The following is a 16,153-nucleotide window of genomic DNA, read 5'->3' as shown; positions in this document are numbered from 1 at the left end:
AAGCAAGATCTGTGACAGAGGATTAAGACATCATCAAGACAGGGCAAGCAAACAAAAAAATTGACCGAAGGGAAAAAACGGGGACAGTCCAAATGCAGGTTCAACCACCTCGCTCACCGAAGAAGCACCCCCCCTTGCACACACACACACACACACACACACACCTCATCCCCTCCTCCACTCCTCCAATCCAATCCCACTACTCTCTTTTTTTTTCTTAAAAAAACAAACAAACAAACAAACTCGCCAAACAAAAAAAACTTAAACTTTCGTATATGTAAGGTATAAGTATGTAGGTATGTATGTAGGTATGTATGTATGTATGTATGTATGTGTGTGTGGCTAAAATGCAGGGTCGCAAACAAAAAACCCATTCAAGGATAGTTAACCTGTACATGTAAGTACACATGGCAATACCGAGACTTGTTCATTTTGGAAAGCATGCAGAGCCGGCCCGCGAACGCACGTCAATTACTCGGCAGATTTTTTTCTTTTGCGTGTAAGTAGTGTAGGAAAAATGTAAGAAACTTGACAAGGCCCAAGGTTAAGGGTAATTAGCAGCGAAGGGGGGGAAAGGGTGCACCCCGCTTGCTTCCGTTTTGGCACCTAATTTACCCTTTGTTCTCTTTCTCTCTCTCTCTCTGTTCATTGGCATTGGCACACGAGTTCCGTCATTCGTTTAAATCGCGGTTGTGTGATTTTGCGACGACCAGTGTTTCAGGTGCATCATGTGTTCGCAGACAGATTGCAGTTTTCTTGGTTTGAGGGGGGGGACAGAGAGGGCTGATGCGGACAATCGGAAACGAAACGGCTTGGCGCTTGTTCTCTTCCCTATCCCCCCCGTACATTGAGTACATAGTTCGCTTTTTACCCCGATCTTGTTCGTATCCCAAAGCAACAATGGCGCACGTGAATGTTTCAGGGTTTGAATTCAGACTTTATTGTCTACCTGTCATTAATCTCAATCTTTTTTCCCTTTCTCCTCCCCTCCCCCCCACAAGCCGAATATTACTAGCTTATTTGATTCGGAGTGGGGAAAACAATGGGACAGAAACTTTTTTCCTTCTTCTTTTGCTTCTCATTTTCTTCCACGCGGAAAAAGCCGGCTTAATTCGATGACCCATCAATGTCACATAATACGAGTTGCGAGAAACGTAAGAATGGGAGAGTGGCACTGCGTAGTAAAGCCGAGGATATTTTTTCCCGAGAGCGAAAGAGACCCCGCAAAAGCCCCCCATGCTATGCAAATCCATACGTATTGTACCACATGTACGAACGTTCCGTGATGTTGATGCTTTTTAATATCCACAACGTCATATGTCTGGTATCCATCGAGGGAGACGCACCGGGTCCGATACACGAGAGAAGCACGTCTAACTTGCTAGTAGTTGTAAGTCGAACCAAGCGCCAGTATCGATGGTTCACCCTTCTCAATAAGCACCGCGTCGGATGCGGGGGATTGCAAGCGCAAGGACGTAATTAGTGACACTGGGATGTGGGCATCCAGTTCGTTCAAGCTGATGCGATGGTTTGGCTAGGGGGCAACATGGCGTGTGCGTGTACCATGGTTCGCAGGATGCGAACGGCAGCCACTCAAGACGACTACACGGACAGCAACTTCGCATCACAAAAGACGCTAGTTTTACCGTTAACCGCGCACACGTACCAGGCGCGACTGGTCTCGGCCCGCAATGCATGCAGAGATTTTCGTGATAGATCAGCCCATTTTCCCAACCCCCCCCAGCCCACACTGGGATGGCTAGTCGAGCGCTTTTGGTGCTCGGTATGTATCTTCGGATGGTTGGAGAAGCCGGGCGATGTTTTGCGTGCGGACCACGGTTGACGCGTGGCTAGTAGTCCTTAGGGATGTTGCTTACACGCAGGGTGGGCCTGAGCGTCATGATTTGTTCAATCTGGTGTCTAGTCCGATAGGATAGCCATTGGCTACAAAACCTACCAGAACTATCTCGGCAGGAGCCTGTTATTGCTTGCCCTCGAATACGCAGGTAAGACCGACCACGCCTGGGCTATGATCAAAGTAGGCTAAAAAGCTCCCATCAGGAAAAAAAGTGGATGCTCTACGAGGCAGAGTTTCGGGCTAAGCGCCTCAAGATGCCATAACATTTATTGTGCTCAGATGGATCGTCCCGAGCGCACGTATGTAAAGCGATGGCCGCGATTTAGCCAGCCGCCCATACCACTTTGTCGGATAAAAACATTGACGTTCCGAGTCAAGCGAATTCCAAAAAGCATGCTATACGGCACCATGTCATTAAGCTATGGCATGATTACGGTTCGCCGTGCAAAGGTCACTTGGCAGCCGGCGCAGAAAGCGTCCTGGGATGAGTTCATGAGCAAAGGAATTAATTGCCTGATGGGGTAGAGTTGGCTATGTGATGCTGGGTCGTGCCAATATGCTTAGAGCAATTTTTTTCATAACCGCGATTCGAATTGAGACATGTACATACATGTCTACGGGCTGATCTGGATGGTTGAGAGGTTGCAAATAGAGACGGCGGCAGGCTAAATGCACTGTCGAACCCAAAAGCAGTCTATGCACGATTGCGCTTAGACGGCATGTTCTTAGAACAGCAGTATCGTCTGATATAGGGCATCTCGAAGAAGCTACATGACAAATATGGAGAATTGCGTCAGCCACAATTAGCACAGTGGGAGGAGGCGCAATCGAAGTGACATAGCCCCAAGCTGCAGCACGCCCTGTAGCTGGGGCGGGACGCCAAGGCGATGCATGTAAAGCATGTAAAGCACGTCGGGCGGATCATGCAAAGGCTTGGTGACAAGCGGCTCTGCTGCTGGTGCTGCTGCGAGATGGCCGCATGCTTTTTTGGCAGCCGTTATAATGCTGCGTGTAGACCGAGGCCGACGTTGCCGGACCAGTTTGTCACGACGCAAGGGAGAGGCGCAGCGGGCTAGTGCTGGAGCCGTGGTCAATGACTATTGAAGGTTTAAGTAGAGCACTCTACACCTAGAGTAGTAGATTTGCGCGAACAATGAATGAGTTGGAAAAAAAACCAAAGCCGAGAAGAGCGGTGAAGGGGTTGGCAGTAGGGCGGGAAGCAGCTCGAGCGAACAATGAACCCCTCACCTGGGAATTGTCTATTTGTTGAACTTTGTTGAGGCCGTCGAAGAGCAGGTGGAGTGGACGCGAGCAGTATGCGAGACCGGTGAAGCCGAGAGCCGACCAATCACGCGGTCGTGTCGCACCCCACGAGCTGCACGGCGCCGTCGTGGCTAGCCTGCTCCGTCCACTTCCCGATAACGGCTCTACTGGGCTTCCTGACGTGGCCGGTGGTGATTGGCAGCCCCGACGCCTATCTGAACAGTCGAGCGAGCATGTGCCGCTGATCCAACTGCCTCTCAAAGGCATCGTTGCGTGCCAGAGAGAAAATGCCATTCATTCCATGTATAGTACTTACATGTCCATGCCGGCTGCTCCACGCCCGCGCTCGACTCGTGCGCCGTAGAGCGCGGACGCGAGGGGGTCGGTGCGACTGCATGCGAATACGCTGTAGCGGGCGTCTTCCATCGGGTCCGCTATTGGCGTGCTGGTTGGAGGACGTCGAGGGCGGAGGGGGCGTCGCCTTAGCTGCCACCACGCAGGGTTCCCTTACATCACACGCATATGCAGGCGCGGCTCGCTGCATATGAGCTCTGGCCCGTCAAAGTCCAAGTGGCTGCATCGCGGGATTGCCTCACGCTGCAGGAACGTTGGTGCGGGATAGAGCAGAGACAGAGGTGATCAGAGATGGCGGCAGTGAGAGCTTAGTCGACTATCTGTCTTTGCCTTGAGCTCCTCGTCGCTGGCTCTGCCGTCTCTCCAGGCGGCGCAGGCGAGAGTGGACTGCGGCCGTGGCAAAGACCAATTCGGGGTGAGTATGCGACATCCGAGCCCAGATTACGCTTTAATTATTGCCAGTTGGACAGGAATGGACACAGACCCCACTGCACGAGAACGCGATGCTCTCGATGACCAAAGGCTGATACATTCCTACAGCACACAAGGCGCCCGTGCCATGAACCCTGTTCCGAGAGTATTGGAAAATAGAAGCTTCGTCATGTGCTGAGGCGATGCAGTGGCCTGACTCGGACCCCGTCTCCCATCGGTCAACTGCTGTATCTATTCTGGCCAGCTGGTGGTGGAGGTGGAGGGACTGCAAGTAGTAGCAAGTAGCAAGTGCCAGGTAGGAGGTAGACACGGCCGCCCGCCTTTCTCCACGATCCGCTCCCTCCCACATCGCGCCGGCTGCGCTGCACTGCACGTTTATTTCCACCGGTGCATATCTGCTACACGCCCTAGCCCACGAGGCCGCCGTGTGACTGCGATCATTAAAGGTCATCGTCCACACCTCTCTTCGACCGCAAGTCTTTGTGTACACAGTGATACAGCCCGGGTCGCTTGAGCGCTTCGTCATACCTCTTGCCTCTAGTGCCCCTCACACACTGCCAACCGTACTACGCTACTGTAGTCAAGTTCCTGGAATTGTCTGTTCCCCTCCAGCCCCCGGCCTTGGTTAGCATCAAGTAATGATGCCATCGGTTCCCCGGTCACGTTTGTCTGATGATGCCACCAGTCGTGGTACGGCGTGGGCCAGCATGTTGCTCTCGACCAAACTTTGGAGCGCATGCTCGAGCATCACGTCGACACAGTGTTGACTGTAAGTAATGGCACGGCTGTCCTCTAGTATGATGTTGCAGCTAGCCACGACACGGATGCGAACTCTTGGTTTGGCGCCTGAGGCGATAAGCTGGGCTGAGGAGGTGCCAACTGTCAAGTGTGAGTGCATGGCCGTGGCCTGTTTGTTCCAGAGGTCGAGGCTGGCACCGTTCGCATGGTTGGAGCAGGGATAGAGGCGGACTCTCCCGTGCGCCGTGCTACGAGTCCCGTGATGCACCGGGATGTAAAAGCCCTTGCTCGTCTTTTTTGAACATTGTGGCCATGGTGGCGCCTCGTCCGTATTGCTATGATCTGGGCTCTTGTTTCAGCTGGTCGAAAGGAATGGCCTTGTGATACGGCAACAACGCCTTGCCCGAGGTGCCGGGCCTAGACATCCCGAGTGCGAGACACAGCCATGGATATTGAGTTGCACTCTGGAGGTGGGTAGTGCGGGTGGCTGTTGAGGGCGAGGTAAGAAAGCGTGACCATGGCTTGGCTTACCCATATGCGGCTAGCATGGCCAGCGCATCTACTCACCGCAACTAACGGACGCCCTATCAAACCTTGCGGCGTCCACATCCAACGTCAAGCCCGTGTTACAGTCGGCACGTTTGTCAGTCGACTTTGCTGTCGAGTGGATGGCTTTGGAGCATTCAAGGTCCAGCGGCCATGGACGCGAGTGCCGCGGCGCTTGCAGTCGCGGCGCTGGTATGGCTCGGCTGTGGCCCTCTGGTGGCCATTGTCCGCTGACATGACATGGCCGTCGTACACTGTCGAGTTTCCACGTTGCACACGCTTCACATGCTTCGCTTCATGGGCTTGGATACCCACTCGACCCGTCGAGTGGATGCCCTCGTGGGGAACAGATGGCCGCTGGTCTGCCTCTGGCCTGGCTGCTGCCCCCCATCAAGCCAGCCAATGACGTGGGGCGTGGCCAATGCCCAGCGATAGGTGGCCGGCTAGCTTGCACGGCCTACCGTCCGTCTATCCCGTTCACTGTCGGGCGCATCCCTGCGAGTGCTGGATAGAGGGCATTTAGCCTGTGGAGGGAATGACATCCATCTATGAAATGAGGGCCTTTGCAAATTGGGCAGGCCAGATTGCTCCGTCTCACCAGGTATGTACAGTAGTGGTGGTAGTGGTGGTGCGGTTGTGGGAAGGGGGAGGGGAGAGGATGACGAGTATCGTCAGCAGATGAGGGTGCCGCGGCAGTTGATTGTGTTTCAGAAGGAACGTGGCTGTCCGGCAGTGCAGTGCAGTACAGTGCAGCGGCGTGCAGTCAAGGTCAGTGCAAGCAGCATTTCATTTTATTTTTTTTGCTTTCTGCTTTTTCGTCCTATCGTGCAGTGTTTGGCTCTGACTCGCAGGCGCGCAAATCATACGTAGCAGGTGGGCGGAAGGCGCAGCACCGACTGCCGACAGAGGCCTACTAGAGGAGAGAGTAGTAGTAGGATGGTTTGAAGCTCCAACGTTTGAACTGTGCTCTTTCGGACTTTCAGTTGTTGGGACCTGTGTGTGGCCTGCGCTCCGCAATTACACGGTCCGGCGCCGCTTAGTCAAGGCGGGCGGTTGCAACGACTGTTCCCTATCAATTGACCTAGTTTGCCGGCGGTGCGCGTTCGAATATCTCCGGCAACGCTCAGTGGCCGCTAGATTCAGCCGTGTTATCCCCATCGGGAGGGCAGCCGATGCCTCAGGAAGCGACGCTGGCGAGGAAAAAGTAGGCGCCCGCTAAATTTGGAGCGCGACACCCTTGCGCGCCAGGCCGGCCGTGAGAGGGCGGGCTTGGAGGGAGTGGGGAAGGGTGGTGGACGTCGAGGGCCAGGCCGGGTCTTGGAGGGCAGTGGGTGGGCATGAGGAGGGGGCCGGCCAGCGCAGTGGCAGAACCAAGGGATCTGCTGGTGTACATGGGATCTGTCGTGGCCGCCGTGGATGCCATTGTGTGGTAGAGTGCTACGCTCGCTTGCGTGCATAATCGTCGCGGTATGGGCGGGCAGGCCTGTCCCTGTCAGCAGTCCTCTCCACCCCAGCGCCCGTGTCAACCGCACCGTCGGCGGATCAGCCCAGTCAGCACGCAGGCGACATGGCCGCGTCCGTGCACCAAGAGCGAGCGAAACGGCCTGCCTCTGACGGGATTGCTGCTGGCCCATGCCCGTCCATGCCCATGCTCATGCCCATGCCATGGTGCCCTCACGCTGTCCCCACCAAGCCCGATGTGAATTTAGATTGTGTGCTCGCAGCGGCTCGTGTGTGTGTGGTGTGTGGTGGGTGGTAGGTGTGTCTGTGTGTAGTCGTAGCAGCAGCAGCAGTAAGTATGTGTGCTGCTGCTATTGCTGCCATGCTATCCATCGCTGCTGCTATCGCTGCTGGCTGCTAATTGCTGCATCGAGTCCCGCCCCCAGGCCATCTCCGCCTCCCGTCCGTCATCTCTAGCCACTGTATGTACACCCTGTCCAGTCCTGCTGCTCTGCGTTCTGCCCTATCCTGCCTGTCCTGCCTGTCCTGATTGTCCCGTACCGCCCTCCGCCTGCATTCTTGCCCACGCACCCGTCTTCCCCCCTTCTGCATCATCAGCTGCTGGAGCCGCCGGCGCTGCAAATTCGCTCCGGCCCGTCGACGCAGCTACAGCGACAGCCTGCTCAGCCGGAACAACTTGTCAGCGACGCCCGTCGTGCACTGATCCCGTCCAAAGCATTGGACGCGCCGTCTCCAGAGAAAGCGGCCACTTTGCATCAGACTACTCTGCGGGGCGTGCGCTGCTCGCCTGTCCACCTCTGCCTCTTAGCTGCGGCCTGCCTGCTGTCGAGCGCTGCAGAGAATCCTGCAGCATTACCGACGAGAACGACTTCCTTCTCCACACCCACCACCGTCTTCCTGCCCTCGCCATTGTCTCGCAGTCTTCGCGTTTGCTCGTTGAAGAAGTGGTGAGTACACGCCCTTTGCACTCTGTCTTCCGCCCGTCTTGCTGCTCTGCCCCCTCTCCCTCCCCCCAAGACTCTTGCTAGCCGGACTCGCCACCTGCGTTTCCCGTGCACTCGCCTATCGGTCGCCTTGTCTGGTTGGGCCAGCACTAGCTAGCATCAAAGGGCACATCCCAACCACCTCCGCCTCAATACCTCCGCCTCCCCACCGCAGTCTGCGAAGAAGCCCTTCGCTCGCTCTGGCTGTTGCACCTCCCCCCTCCCCCATAGACTGTCGTTTTGCCGCCTGTACAGAGCCCTCTTGCTCTTCTGCTATCAAGTGTCGGCCAGTCCACCAGTGCTGACGCGTGTGTGCGCGCAGTAGTCTTTTCCGACGCTTGCAGCCGCTATCGCTATCGATACAGCTCGACCCGCATTAACGAAGCGCGACGACGTTACGACTGTTTACGACAACACTGCACTCTGCTCGACCCCGCAACACATGCTCGTAGCTTTTGCAGACATCTTCAGCTATTCTTCCAGGCCGGCATTTGTCAATTCGTCCCTTTGCGTGTTTTAAACCGAGCGCCAAAAGCATTGTCGACTACCCAGCACTTCCCTGCTTTACGACTGCAACGACGTAACGACTAGCTTTTCGAGACCCCAGCATTGTTTGCAGCGTTCACTTGATCCAGCAGCTTCTCGCGCGCATAGCCTTTTCCCGTCACGCCTGTTCGCAGCCGACTCATCCTGGTCAGTATTTCCACTCACCCTCACCCTTACCCTCTTCCTCCACGACCGTCACGACCACAAATCTCCTTCCACCGACCTCCCCGCTACCATGCTTCCCCACACTGTAGCCGTCAAATTTCTCCCTGTTTATTAGAGGCTTTGGTTTGTTTGTAGCCTCGTCTACCCGTGTCTCGTTGGTTCCCCACTGCAGTCAACCGATCAACCTCGCCATTCAAAGCAAACAACTAACTTGCGGTGTAGATTATTCGCTTCTTCAAACCTCTCGCCGTGTCAAACCTCTCGCCGCATCTTACAACACCTCGCGGGCAATCGTCACATTAAACACGTGCTTACCTTCTCAGCAATAGGCTCGGCTCTCTAAACAACTGACTCGGGAATCTTTGCGCCAAACTTCTCAACCCTGGACACCAACAAAGCTTCACTCGAGAACACGTCAATACCGTAAAGCTGGAGCTCCCATCGATCTCGTCGGTCCACGCTCGCGGCCCTGCTGACACTTGGTACCCATCCCATTACGCAACCAAACCTGCTGTTTCGGGCGAACGTCTTCCAGCTCTGCCTCAAATCCAATCACATCCAAGCTCGTCGTCAAACTACTCATCGCCTCGTGGTGATTCCATTAGCTCTGGTTCGGTGAGCGGTGGAAGTGCTAGTTCCAATACGTCGTACGCTGCGTCGGTCAACGGCCAGACTACCGGCTTCAAGACACCCTCTCCCAAACATACCCCCCAGTCTCTGAGACGAGATTCTCAATCTTTGAACACGCAGTCCGTCCAGAGCTCTCCGTTTGGCACCACCCAGGAGGGATACAACTTTGCTCCTAGCGGCTACAACAGCATGAACCAGATGCAATCGTATGCTGACGTGCATCAATCCCACATGGCCACTGCTGCTCACGCTCCAGCTTCGGCCCCTCCATCGGGGCTGTCGCACTACTCATACCCCCCACAGCCATCAATGATGCAATCTCAACATCAATACAGTCAAGGCCCGCCTGGATACCCGCCATACGGCTACCCTGGTGGCGTCCCTTCGCAGATCCCAGCTTCTTCATCTATGAACCAAGCTATGGTACCCTCAACACTCCAACTACCAGGTTAGTTTCTCTCCTCTCTTCATGGCATAGATACGAGGCTAACGTGTTCAGCCATGTCGTCTGGTGCACCAGCTTCATCGCTACCAGGCTCTCAGAGCTACCAGACACAGACCTTTGACCACACCGGTCAGGTTGCTCCTCCAGGAATGAAGCCTCGTGTAACTGCCACTCTCTGGGAAGACGAAGGCAGTCTTTGCTTCCAAGTGGAGGCCAAGGGCGTTTGTGTTGCGCGCCGCGAGGGTGAGTGGAAATTGCTCTTATAGAAAATCGGCTCAACTGACACGTTGTAGACAATCACATGATCAATGGAACTAAGCTTCTCAATGTCGCCGGCATGACGCGAGGTCGACGAGATGGCATCCTTAAGAGCGAGAAGACACGACACGTTGTCAAGATTGGCCCCATGCACCTCAAGGGTGTCTGGTTAGTCTTCACCTTATTTGTTAATCTTACATAAGCTTATCATGTCTTAGGATTCCCTTTGAGCGAGCCCTCGAGTTTGCCAACAAGGAGAAGATTACTGAGCAGCTGTACCCTCTGTTCGTTCATGACATCGGTGCACTGCTCTATCATCCGTCTAATCAGACGAGGTCAAGTGTAGGGAGCGCTGCCATGGCTGCTGTAGACCGCAACCGAAGACCTGACCCTATGCAGACTCATCAGCGATACCTCTCCGGACCAGCTGCGTCGCAGCCTCCGTCGCTTCACCACCATCATTCGATGAGCAACCCCATTGGAGCTGCTATTTCTCAGCCCCCGCACGCCATTCAGCCCCACCCATCATCTGGTCGCCCAGGGATTGACCGGGCCCACACTTTCCCTACTCCTCCCACCAGCGCTTCGAGCATCATGGGCATGGGCAACCAGGGAAGCTCCTATGAATGGAACGGTAACAACGTTCAAAACCCTCAGGGCGGACAGCCACTATCTATCGACACGGGACTAAGCAACGCTCGCTCTGTACCTACAACACCTGCAAGCACGCCTCCAGGAGCTGTCCAACAAGGCATGCCTTATGCACCTGGCCAAAGCTTTGATGGTTCCCGGCCCATGTACTCTGGTCCTCCTTCCCAGCCTGGCCAGTACACACAGGGACAACCAATGATGGGTTACCGCCAGGACGGTTCCTACCCAAAGACAGAGATGGCACCCCCATCTCGTATCAATGACGTACCTGACGAGGGTGAGGTCAAGCAACCCGATGGCATGATGCCCCAAGGCCACGAGCAGGTTGCACCGCCGCCGCAAGGTACCGAAGGCGAGCATGATCACGGCAATGAGTACACACACTCGAACGCTTCCTACAATGGCAACCGGGGCCCGTATGGATACCAGCCCAACGGCCCACCTGGAGCCATGCATCCCGATCACCCTCACCTCTCTCCCGAGATGACTGGCTCTCCTCACCAGAACGGCTCTGGACGTGCCACACCTCGTTCAGCTGCCACTGGCCAGCCGCAGTGGAGCTCGGGTTACCCTACTCCACAACGTCAAGCACCACCTTCCAGCAACCTTTACAACGTAATGAGCGATCCACGTGGTGCCCCGAATGGTAATGCCACCCATGATGCCTATCAAGGCCCTGGCGCTGTACCTCAGTACGCTACTCAAGGTTATCCTCCTACTAACGGTGTAAACTCGGGCAAACGTGGTCGCGATGACGACGAAGAAGATCCCTACCGCCCCGACAGCGTCCAGGGAGACGACATGAGTGGTCTCAAGCGTCGTAAGACTCTGGAAGGTGGCGCCGTCGGCGGACCATATGCCGACCCTACTCCTGGGCTACAGCGCGCGCATACGATGACAGCCCAGCGCGGTAGGCGGTAATGAAAGACTTTGCGCATTGTACGGGTGGCCAGTTGCCGTTTAATGGCTTAGAAGGCGGATTGGCCTCAATATACAGCGTTTTTCTGGCATCAAGCGAGCGGTCTCTTTCAGCAGCATCACAACATTCCACCACGACAATCTCGCCAGGCGTCTCTTCAACCAGCACGGAACAGGTTGAGATTGCGTACAAAACTCCAACCTCGCTCTCTTGAATTTCCTTCTGTCTACATTTCCTTGGAGATCTCTTTTTTCTGTTTCTTTCTTGTTTTCCACATTTTCTGCACCTCTCGGCATTCACGACTTTAACGACCATTTGCTTCGTGGAACCCAAAGTTCCAAAACACACACACACTATGTCCTGGGGCTCGAGCGAACCTCTTGATATACGACTTTTGCATGGGGCGTGAGCACGTGCAAGTCTTGTACATTCTACAGTCGCCTGGATTTTGTTTCTTTTGCAAGCTGGGAGTTCATGGGGATGTTGAGGAGGACCACGGCATTGCCACGTCAGTCGAGTCCCCACTTGGACCTGGGCCCAATTCCGCGAGGGTTAATATTGAAAAGACATACGTGGTGGTGGGAACGGACGGACGACGTGGGCAAAGCACCCTCATGGCTTTCTTTCAGCTTCAAAGACCAACGGCACGCCGTGCTGGACGAAAATGCGGGCGCAGACGAATTTGATGGATGTTTACGCAATGATGATATTTGCTTTGGCGGGCATCACGTTCTGAAGGGAAATTTCCAAGCCTTGTTTATTTGTGGCTAGGTGGTCTGATGGAGCTGCCATGAGCATATGGGGGGTAGCCGTGGACCATGTTGATTGTTTTTTTTTCTGGTGGAGGATGGGATGCACGGCTTTGGTGTTTATTTTGTTCAATGAGCCGGCGACCGGGACTTTTATGACGTTAATGAGGGAATTAAAAGCTCGTTCTACATTAATGCGTTGTGCTGATGGCAGTGTGTATGTGTCAGTGAAGTCTTGCGTGTGAGTTGTGCCGTCTGTGCGCTCTTGGGCTGCACTGGTCGATGGGCAACGAGGTACATAGATTTGGGCTTTGTCTGTGTAGTGTAACACTGGCTTGTCTTGTCTAGAGCAGGGCGTGCAGCCTCGCCGGCTATAGTGTTGAGACGGCCCACGGTGCGACCCGAAGCATTGCTCTAGCGGGTGGTGATGGTGAGGTGGCAATGGACACCGCCTCATGGGCGTGGGACTGGCGGCCCATGAGGCGGCCCAGCATGGAAGCCCAAAGGCTGGCCGGTGAGGCGACGGCAGGGCAGCCGGCTCGCATCCTATCGGTCTGGATGTGAGGCGTAAACGTAGACACACGTAGCAGACACCATGAAGTAGCAATCTCAGCATGGACATGGCCAGCACCAGTAAGTCACACCAAGTCACAGTACCAGCGACGGCAGCCTAATGCAGGGCTGCACATGTGACGTGCATACGTAAGCCGGCAGCGCAATATCAGGCTGCGAGGCATCGCCCCTCGAACGACGGGCCTTGGCAAGCCGCCCCACGTCGTCATCGGGTAAGCAAAACAAGAGGTACGAACTGGTCAAACGCGCAACGAGGCGGAGCCAGGCACTCAATTTGCCGCCTAGTATATCCCTTTGCTCCGCACCCGACTCTCCCGCCGACCTCTTCCTCTGCACTTTGCAAACATGAACATCATCAAACTGCAAAAGTACGTCGCACTCCCCCTCGTTTCCACGCCTGTCCGCCGCCTTCCACCCGTGCTAACATGCCATTGCAACCAGGAAGTATCCCCAGTTTGACCAGGGCGAGATCTTCGGCCTGCAAGACGCTTTCCGCAAGCTCGATGTCGACGACAATGGCTACCTCGACGAGTCCACAGTCATCAAGGCCGCCCAGCAGTCGGAGCACCAGCCTTACGATGTCGTACGACAAGCCCTGAAAGAGGTCGAGCTCGACTCCTCAAGGAGAGTAGAGCTCGACGACTACGTAGATGTATGCCACTGCACCACACTGCAAAGTCATGTTGGTCCTAACACTCCCAGCTCATCTCCAAACTGCGAGTCTCGTCTCCAGCCCAACAGCGCATGTCTACCGGCCCAACCCGCCCACGCGCCGGCACTGCTACAAGTGTCAACTCGCCCTCCAACCCAGGGCACGCCTCCAAAGGTAGCTTAGGTGGTGGCAGGATCCAGGTTCAGGGCTCCTCTGCCAATGTCACTCACACCATCAACGAGGATGAGCGAACCGAGTTTACGCGCCATATCAACGCCGTCCTTGCCGGCGACCCAGATATTGGCGACCGCTTACCCTTCCCGACCGACACTTTTGAGATGTTCGATGCTTGTAAAGACGGTCTAGTCCTGTCCAAGCTCATCAACGACAGTGTACCAGACACCATTGACGAGCGTGTGCTGAACAAGCCTGGCAAGAAGATCAAGGCGCTGAACAACTTCCACTTCAGTGAGAACATCAACATTGTCATTGAGTCAGCCAAGGGTATTGGTTGCTCGGTTGTCAACATTGGTAGTGGAGACATCATCGAAGTGCGAGAGCACTTGATTTTGGGTCTCATCTGGCAGATCATCAGGAGAGGTCTGTTGGGAAAGATTGATATCAAGCTACATCCAGAGCTGTACAGGCTGTTGGAGGATGACGAGACCCTAGAGCAGTTCCTGCGCCTACCTCCGGAGCAAATTCTGCTGAGGTGGTTCAACTACCACCTGAAGAACGCCAAGTGGCACAGGACGTAAGCCGGACTAGACTTTGTTTGAACGACAGTAATGGCTGACATTTGCAGTGTTACCAACTTCTCGACCGACGTCAAGGATGGCGAGAATTACACCGTCCTCCTCAACCAGCTAGCGCCCGAGATTTGCTCTCGCTCTCCACTTCAGCAGACTGACCTTCTCCAACGTGCTGAGATGGTCCTGCAGAACGCCGATGCCCTCGAATGCCGCAAGTTCCTTACCCCCAAATCGCTTGTAGCCGGAAACCCCAAGCTCAACTTGGCCTTCGTTGCCAATTTGTTCAACACACACCCTTGCCTCGACCCCATCACAGAGGAGGAAAAGGCCGAGATTGACGACTTCGATGCAACAGGAGAGCGTGAAGCTCGCGTCTTCACTCTCTGGCTCAATTCCCTCGACGTAAAGCCGGTTGTGCAGTCTTTCTACGAGGACCTCAAAGATGGTACCGTCATTCTTCAAGCATACGACAAGGTCATTCCAAGCAGCGTGAACTGGCGACACGTCAACAAGCCGCGCGAAGGTCAAGAATTGATGCGCTTCAAGGCTCTCGAGAACACAAACTACGCTGTCGAGCTTGGCAAGCAAAACCAGTTCTCGCTGCCTGGTATCCAGGGTGCTGATATCACCGACGGCCAGCGCACACTTACCCTCGGTCTCGTATGGCAGCTGATGCGCAAGGACATTGTTTCCACCCTCAACGATCTTGCTCAGCAGCTCGGCAAGCGTGAAATTGCTGATGCAGACATGATCAAGTGGGCCAACGACATGGCAAGGAAGGGCGGCAAGAACAGTCAGATCCGCTCTTTCAAGGACTCCTCTCTCAGCAACGCCATCTTTCTTCTCGATGTTCTGGCCGGCATGAAGCCTGCATACGTCGACTACGACCTCGTTGCCCCAGGTCGCAACGATGACGAATGCTACCAGAACGCTAAGCTGGCTATTAGTATTGCACGAAAGATGGGCGCTACCATTTGGCTTGTGCCAGACGACATTGTCGCTGTACAGAGCAGGCTTATCACCAGTTTTATTGGTAGTTTGATGGCCACGGCTGAAAAGGGCGGACAGTAAGCGGGTTGTGCTTTTCCAATGATGTCGTATATTTTTCTTTTGTACCCCTACGGAATGCGTAGATGATGTTATGCCTATTTTCTGGGGGAGGAACGTGTAAGCGTTACGAAAAAAAACAAGCGTCCATTCCTTAAGAGGCTATTTTTCGGCTGTCTTCAATGGAGGAAAATAATTAGCAAACTATTTATTTTTGGTACACTGATAGATATGCCATGTGTGAAGTGTGGTTTGAGTTGGTGAAGTTGAAGAATGTGATGTACTGGAGTGCGAGTTGATGCTACTTTTCTTGTATCGTTTACTCGATTCAGCCAGATAGGTCGGAAGGTATGGATATGTATGGTGTTCTTCTGTGATGTCTCGTATGGAAAAACAAGGCCAGTCGAGACTAGAGGAAGCAGATAACGAAGCGAACATTAAGTGAGAAACCGAACATAAGCAGTATCAGTATGTTAGCAACAAAAACACATGAAAAACAGTCTCCATCTATTGTGCTTCAAAGACCAACATCTCTCCTAGTAACCAAGTATGCTACCTCAATATATATCCTCCAACCCACCACCTATTCTTCCTTTAGAACTACGAAAGTCACCCCTACTACACCCTGTCTCTCTCAACCCATGCCACATCCTCCCCGGCACAACCAGCAGAAAACACAACCTCTTCTTCCTCACCACCACTCTCCCCGCTTCACCTCCAAAAAAACCTACCTACCTACCTACCTACCTCATGCCCCTCCCCACCTCCTATCCTTCACTCTTCATCCCTCTTTATTCCAAAAAAAGCCAGTTTACATAGCCACACCAACACAAAACCCATCATTACTCCCACCCCACCCTTCCCATACCAACCCCAACCCCCGGCAGGCAGTACCATTTTCCTTCCTCTCAACTTTGAAAGAGCTAGCTTGACTATTCTGCATCACATTGGGTTCTGGTATTGAAGTCTCTAGCCTCTAGCTCTAAAGGAAAAATCCACGAGATACAGAGAACTGGAGATCTTAACCCCCCATCTCAACGGAGAAAGAGAGAAAAGAGAGAGAGAGAGAGAGAAAGAAAGATCAACGGTTCGAAGTAAAAAGTAAGAGAATACGAGAAGTGCCCCCCCCCC

The 16,153-nt window shown here is 54.2% G+C and overlaps 6 protein-coding genes across 6 annotated transcripts; 4 read left to right on the top strand and 2 right to left on the bottom strand.

The window, feature by feature from the left end:
* The first annotated feature begins 849 nt into the window (after nt 1-849).
* Nucleotides 850-2,069, top strand: COCSADRAFT_189058 (uncharacterized protein). The gene is made up of 3 exons (XM_007700003.1): nt 850-1,390; nt 1,508-1,783; nt 1,961-2,069. Exons 1-3 carry the CDS (start codon nt 1,127-1,129, stop codon nt 2,045-2,047), a joined length of 627 nt encoding a protein of 208 aa, XP_007698193.1. The 5' UTR covers nt 850-1,126; the 3' UTR covers nt 2,048-2,069.
* Nucleotides 2,070-2,522: 453 nt separating this feature from the next.
* COCSADRAFT_354175 (uncharacterized protein) lies at nt 2,523-3,691 on the bottom strand. Its single transcript, XM_007700002.1, has 3 exons — nt 3,438-3,691; nt 3,107-3,332; nt 2,523-2,955 (listed from the first exon to the last, which is right to left on the bottom strand). Exons 1-3 carry the CDS (start codon nt 3,545-3,547, stop codon nt 2,662-2,664), a joined length of 630 nt encoding a protein of 209 aa, XP_007698192.1. The 5' UTR covers nt 3,548-3,691; the 3' UTR covers nt 2,523-2,661.
* A 175-nt stretch (nt 3,692-3,866) lies between these two features.
* On the bottom strand, nt 3,867-4,769 carry COCSADRAFT_302517 (uncharacterized protein). The gene has a single exon (XM_007700001.1). The coding sequence runs from the start codon at nt 4,431-4,433 to the stop codon at nt 3,924-3,926; it is 510 nt and encodes a 169-aa protein (XP_007698191.1). The 5' UTR covers nt 4,434-4,769; the 3' UTR covers nt 3,867-3,923.
* Nucleotides 4,770-5,208: 439 nt separating this feature from the next.
* On the top strand, nt 5,209-5,430 carry COCSADRAFT_83994 (uncharacterized protein; the record flags this gene model as incomplete). Its single annotated transcript, XM_007700000.1, has 1 exon — nt 5,209-5,430. A coding segment is annotated over one exon (222 nt), but the record flags the coding sequence as incomplete, so codon positions are not given.
* A 3,573-nt stretch (nt 5,431-9,003) lies between these two features.
* Nucleotides 9,004-11,271, top strand: COCSADRAFT_302496 (uncharacterized protein). Its single transcript, XM_007699999.1, has 4 exons — nt 9,004-9,424; nt 9,476-9,664; nt 9,715-9,847; nt 9,898-11,271. Exons 1-4 carry the CDS (start codon nt 9,166-9,168, stop codon nt 11,249-11,251), a joined length of 1,935 nt encoding a protein of 644 aa, XP_007698189.1. The 5' UTR covers nt 9,004-9,165; the 3' UTR covers nt 11,252-11,271.
* Nucleotides 11,272-12,772: 1,501 nt separating this feature from the next.
* Nucleotides 12,773-15,384, top strand: COCSADRAFT_138836 (uncharacterized protein). The gene is made up of 4 exons (XM_007699998.1): nt 12,773-12,939; nt 13,013-13,223; nt 13,274-13,977; nt 14,029-15,384. The coding sequence occupies exons 1-4, from the start codon at nt 12,917-12,919 to the stop codon at nt 15,044-15,046; spliced, it is 1,956 nt and encodes a 651-aa protein (XP_007698188.1). The 5' UTR covers nt 12,773-12,916; the 3' UTR covers nt 15,047-15,384.
* The last annotated feature ends 769 nt before the right edge of the window (nt 15,385-16,153 follow it).

This window comes from Bipolaris sorokiniana (genome assembly GCF_000338995.1).
Source record: "Bipolaris sorokiniana ND90Pr unplaced genomic scaffold COCSAscaffold_4, whole genome shotgun sequence".
NCBI classification, from domain to species: domain Eukaryota; kingdom Fungi; phylum Ascomycota; class Dothideomycetes; order Pleosporales; family Pleosporaceae; genus Bipolaris; species Bipolaris sorokiniana.
This window is presented reverse-complemented; position numbering and strand designations above follow the sequence as displayed.

Excerpts from the sequence above, each read along its gene's own strand:
- COCSADRAFT_302496 (XM_007699999.1), top strand. The coding sequence starts at position 9,166 with ATGAACCAGATGCAATCGTATGCTGACGTGCATCAATCCCACATGGCC. Across the intron at positions 9,425-9,475 it reads CTCAACACTCCAACTACCAG|CCATGTCGTCTGGTGCACCA; the intron begins GTTAGTTTCTCT and ends TAACGTGTTCAG. Across the intron at positions 9,665-9,714 it reads TTGTGTTGCGCGCCGCGAGG|ACAATCACATGATCAATGGA; the intron begins GTGAGTGGAAAT and ends GACACGTTGTAG.
- COCSADRAFT_138836 (XM_007699998.1), top strand. The coding sequence starts at position 12,917 with ATGAACATCATCAAACTGCAAAA. Across the intron at positions 12,940-13,012 it reads AACATCATCAAACTGCAAAA|GAAGTATCCCCAGTTTGACC; the intron begins GTACGTCGCACT and ends CATTGCAACCAG. Across the intron at positions 13,978-14,028 it reads AACGCCAAGTGGCACAGGAC|TGTTACCAACTTCTCGACCG; the intron begins GTAAGCCGGACT and ends TGACATTTGCAG.
- COCSADRAFT_302517 (XM_007700001.1), bottom strand. The coding sequence starts at position 4,433 with ATGACGAAGCGCTCAAGCGACCCGGGCTGTATCACTGTGTACACAAAG.
- COCSADRAFT_189058 (XM_007700003.1), top strand. The coding sequence starts at position 1,127 with ATGTCACATAATACGAGTTGCGAGAAACGTAAGAATGGGAGAGTGGCA. Across the intron at positions 1,391-1,507 it reads CGTCTAACTTGCTAGTAGTT|TTCGTTCAAGCTGATGCGAT; the intron begins GTAAGTCGAACC and ends GTGGGCATCCAG. Across the intron at positions 1,784-1,960 it reads TCGAGCGCTTTTGGTGCTCG|AACTATCTCGGCAGGAGCCT; the intron begins GTATGTATCTTC and ends AAAACCTACCAG.
- COCSADRAFT_354175 (XM_007700002.1), bottom strand. The coding sequence starts at position 3,547 with ATGGAAGACGCCCGCTACAGCGTATTCGCATGCAGTCGCACCGACCCC. Across the intron at positions 3,333-3,437 it reads GGAGCAGCCGGCATGGACAT|GCGTCGGGGCTGCCAATCAC; the intron begins GTAAGTACTATA and ends CTGTTCAGATAG. Across the intron at positions 2,956-3,106 it reads AACAAATAGACAATTCCCAG|TCATTGACCACGGCTCCAGC; the intron begins GTGAGGGGTTCA and ends AACCTTCAATAG.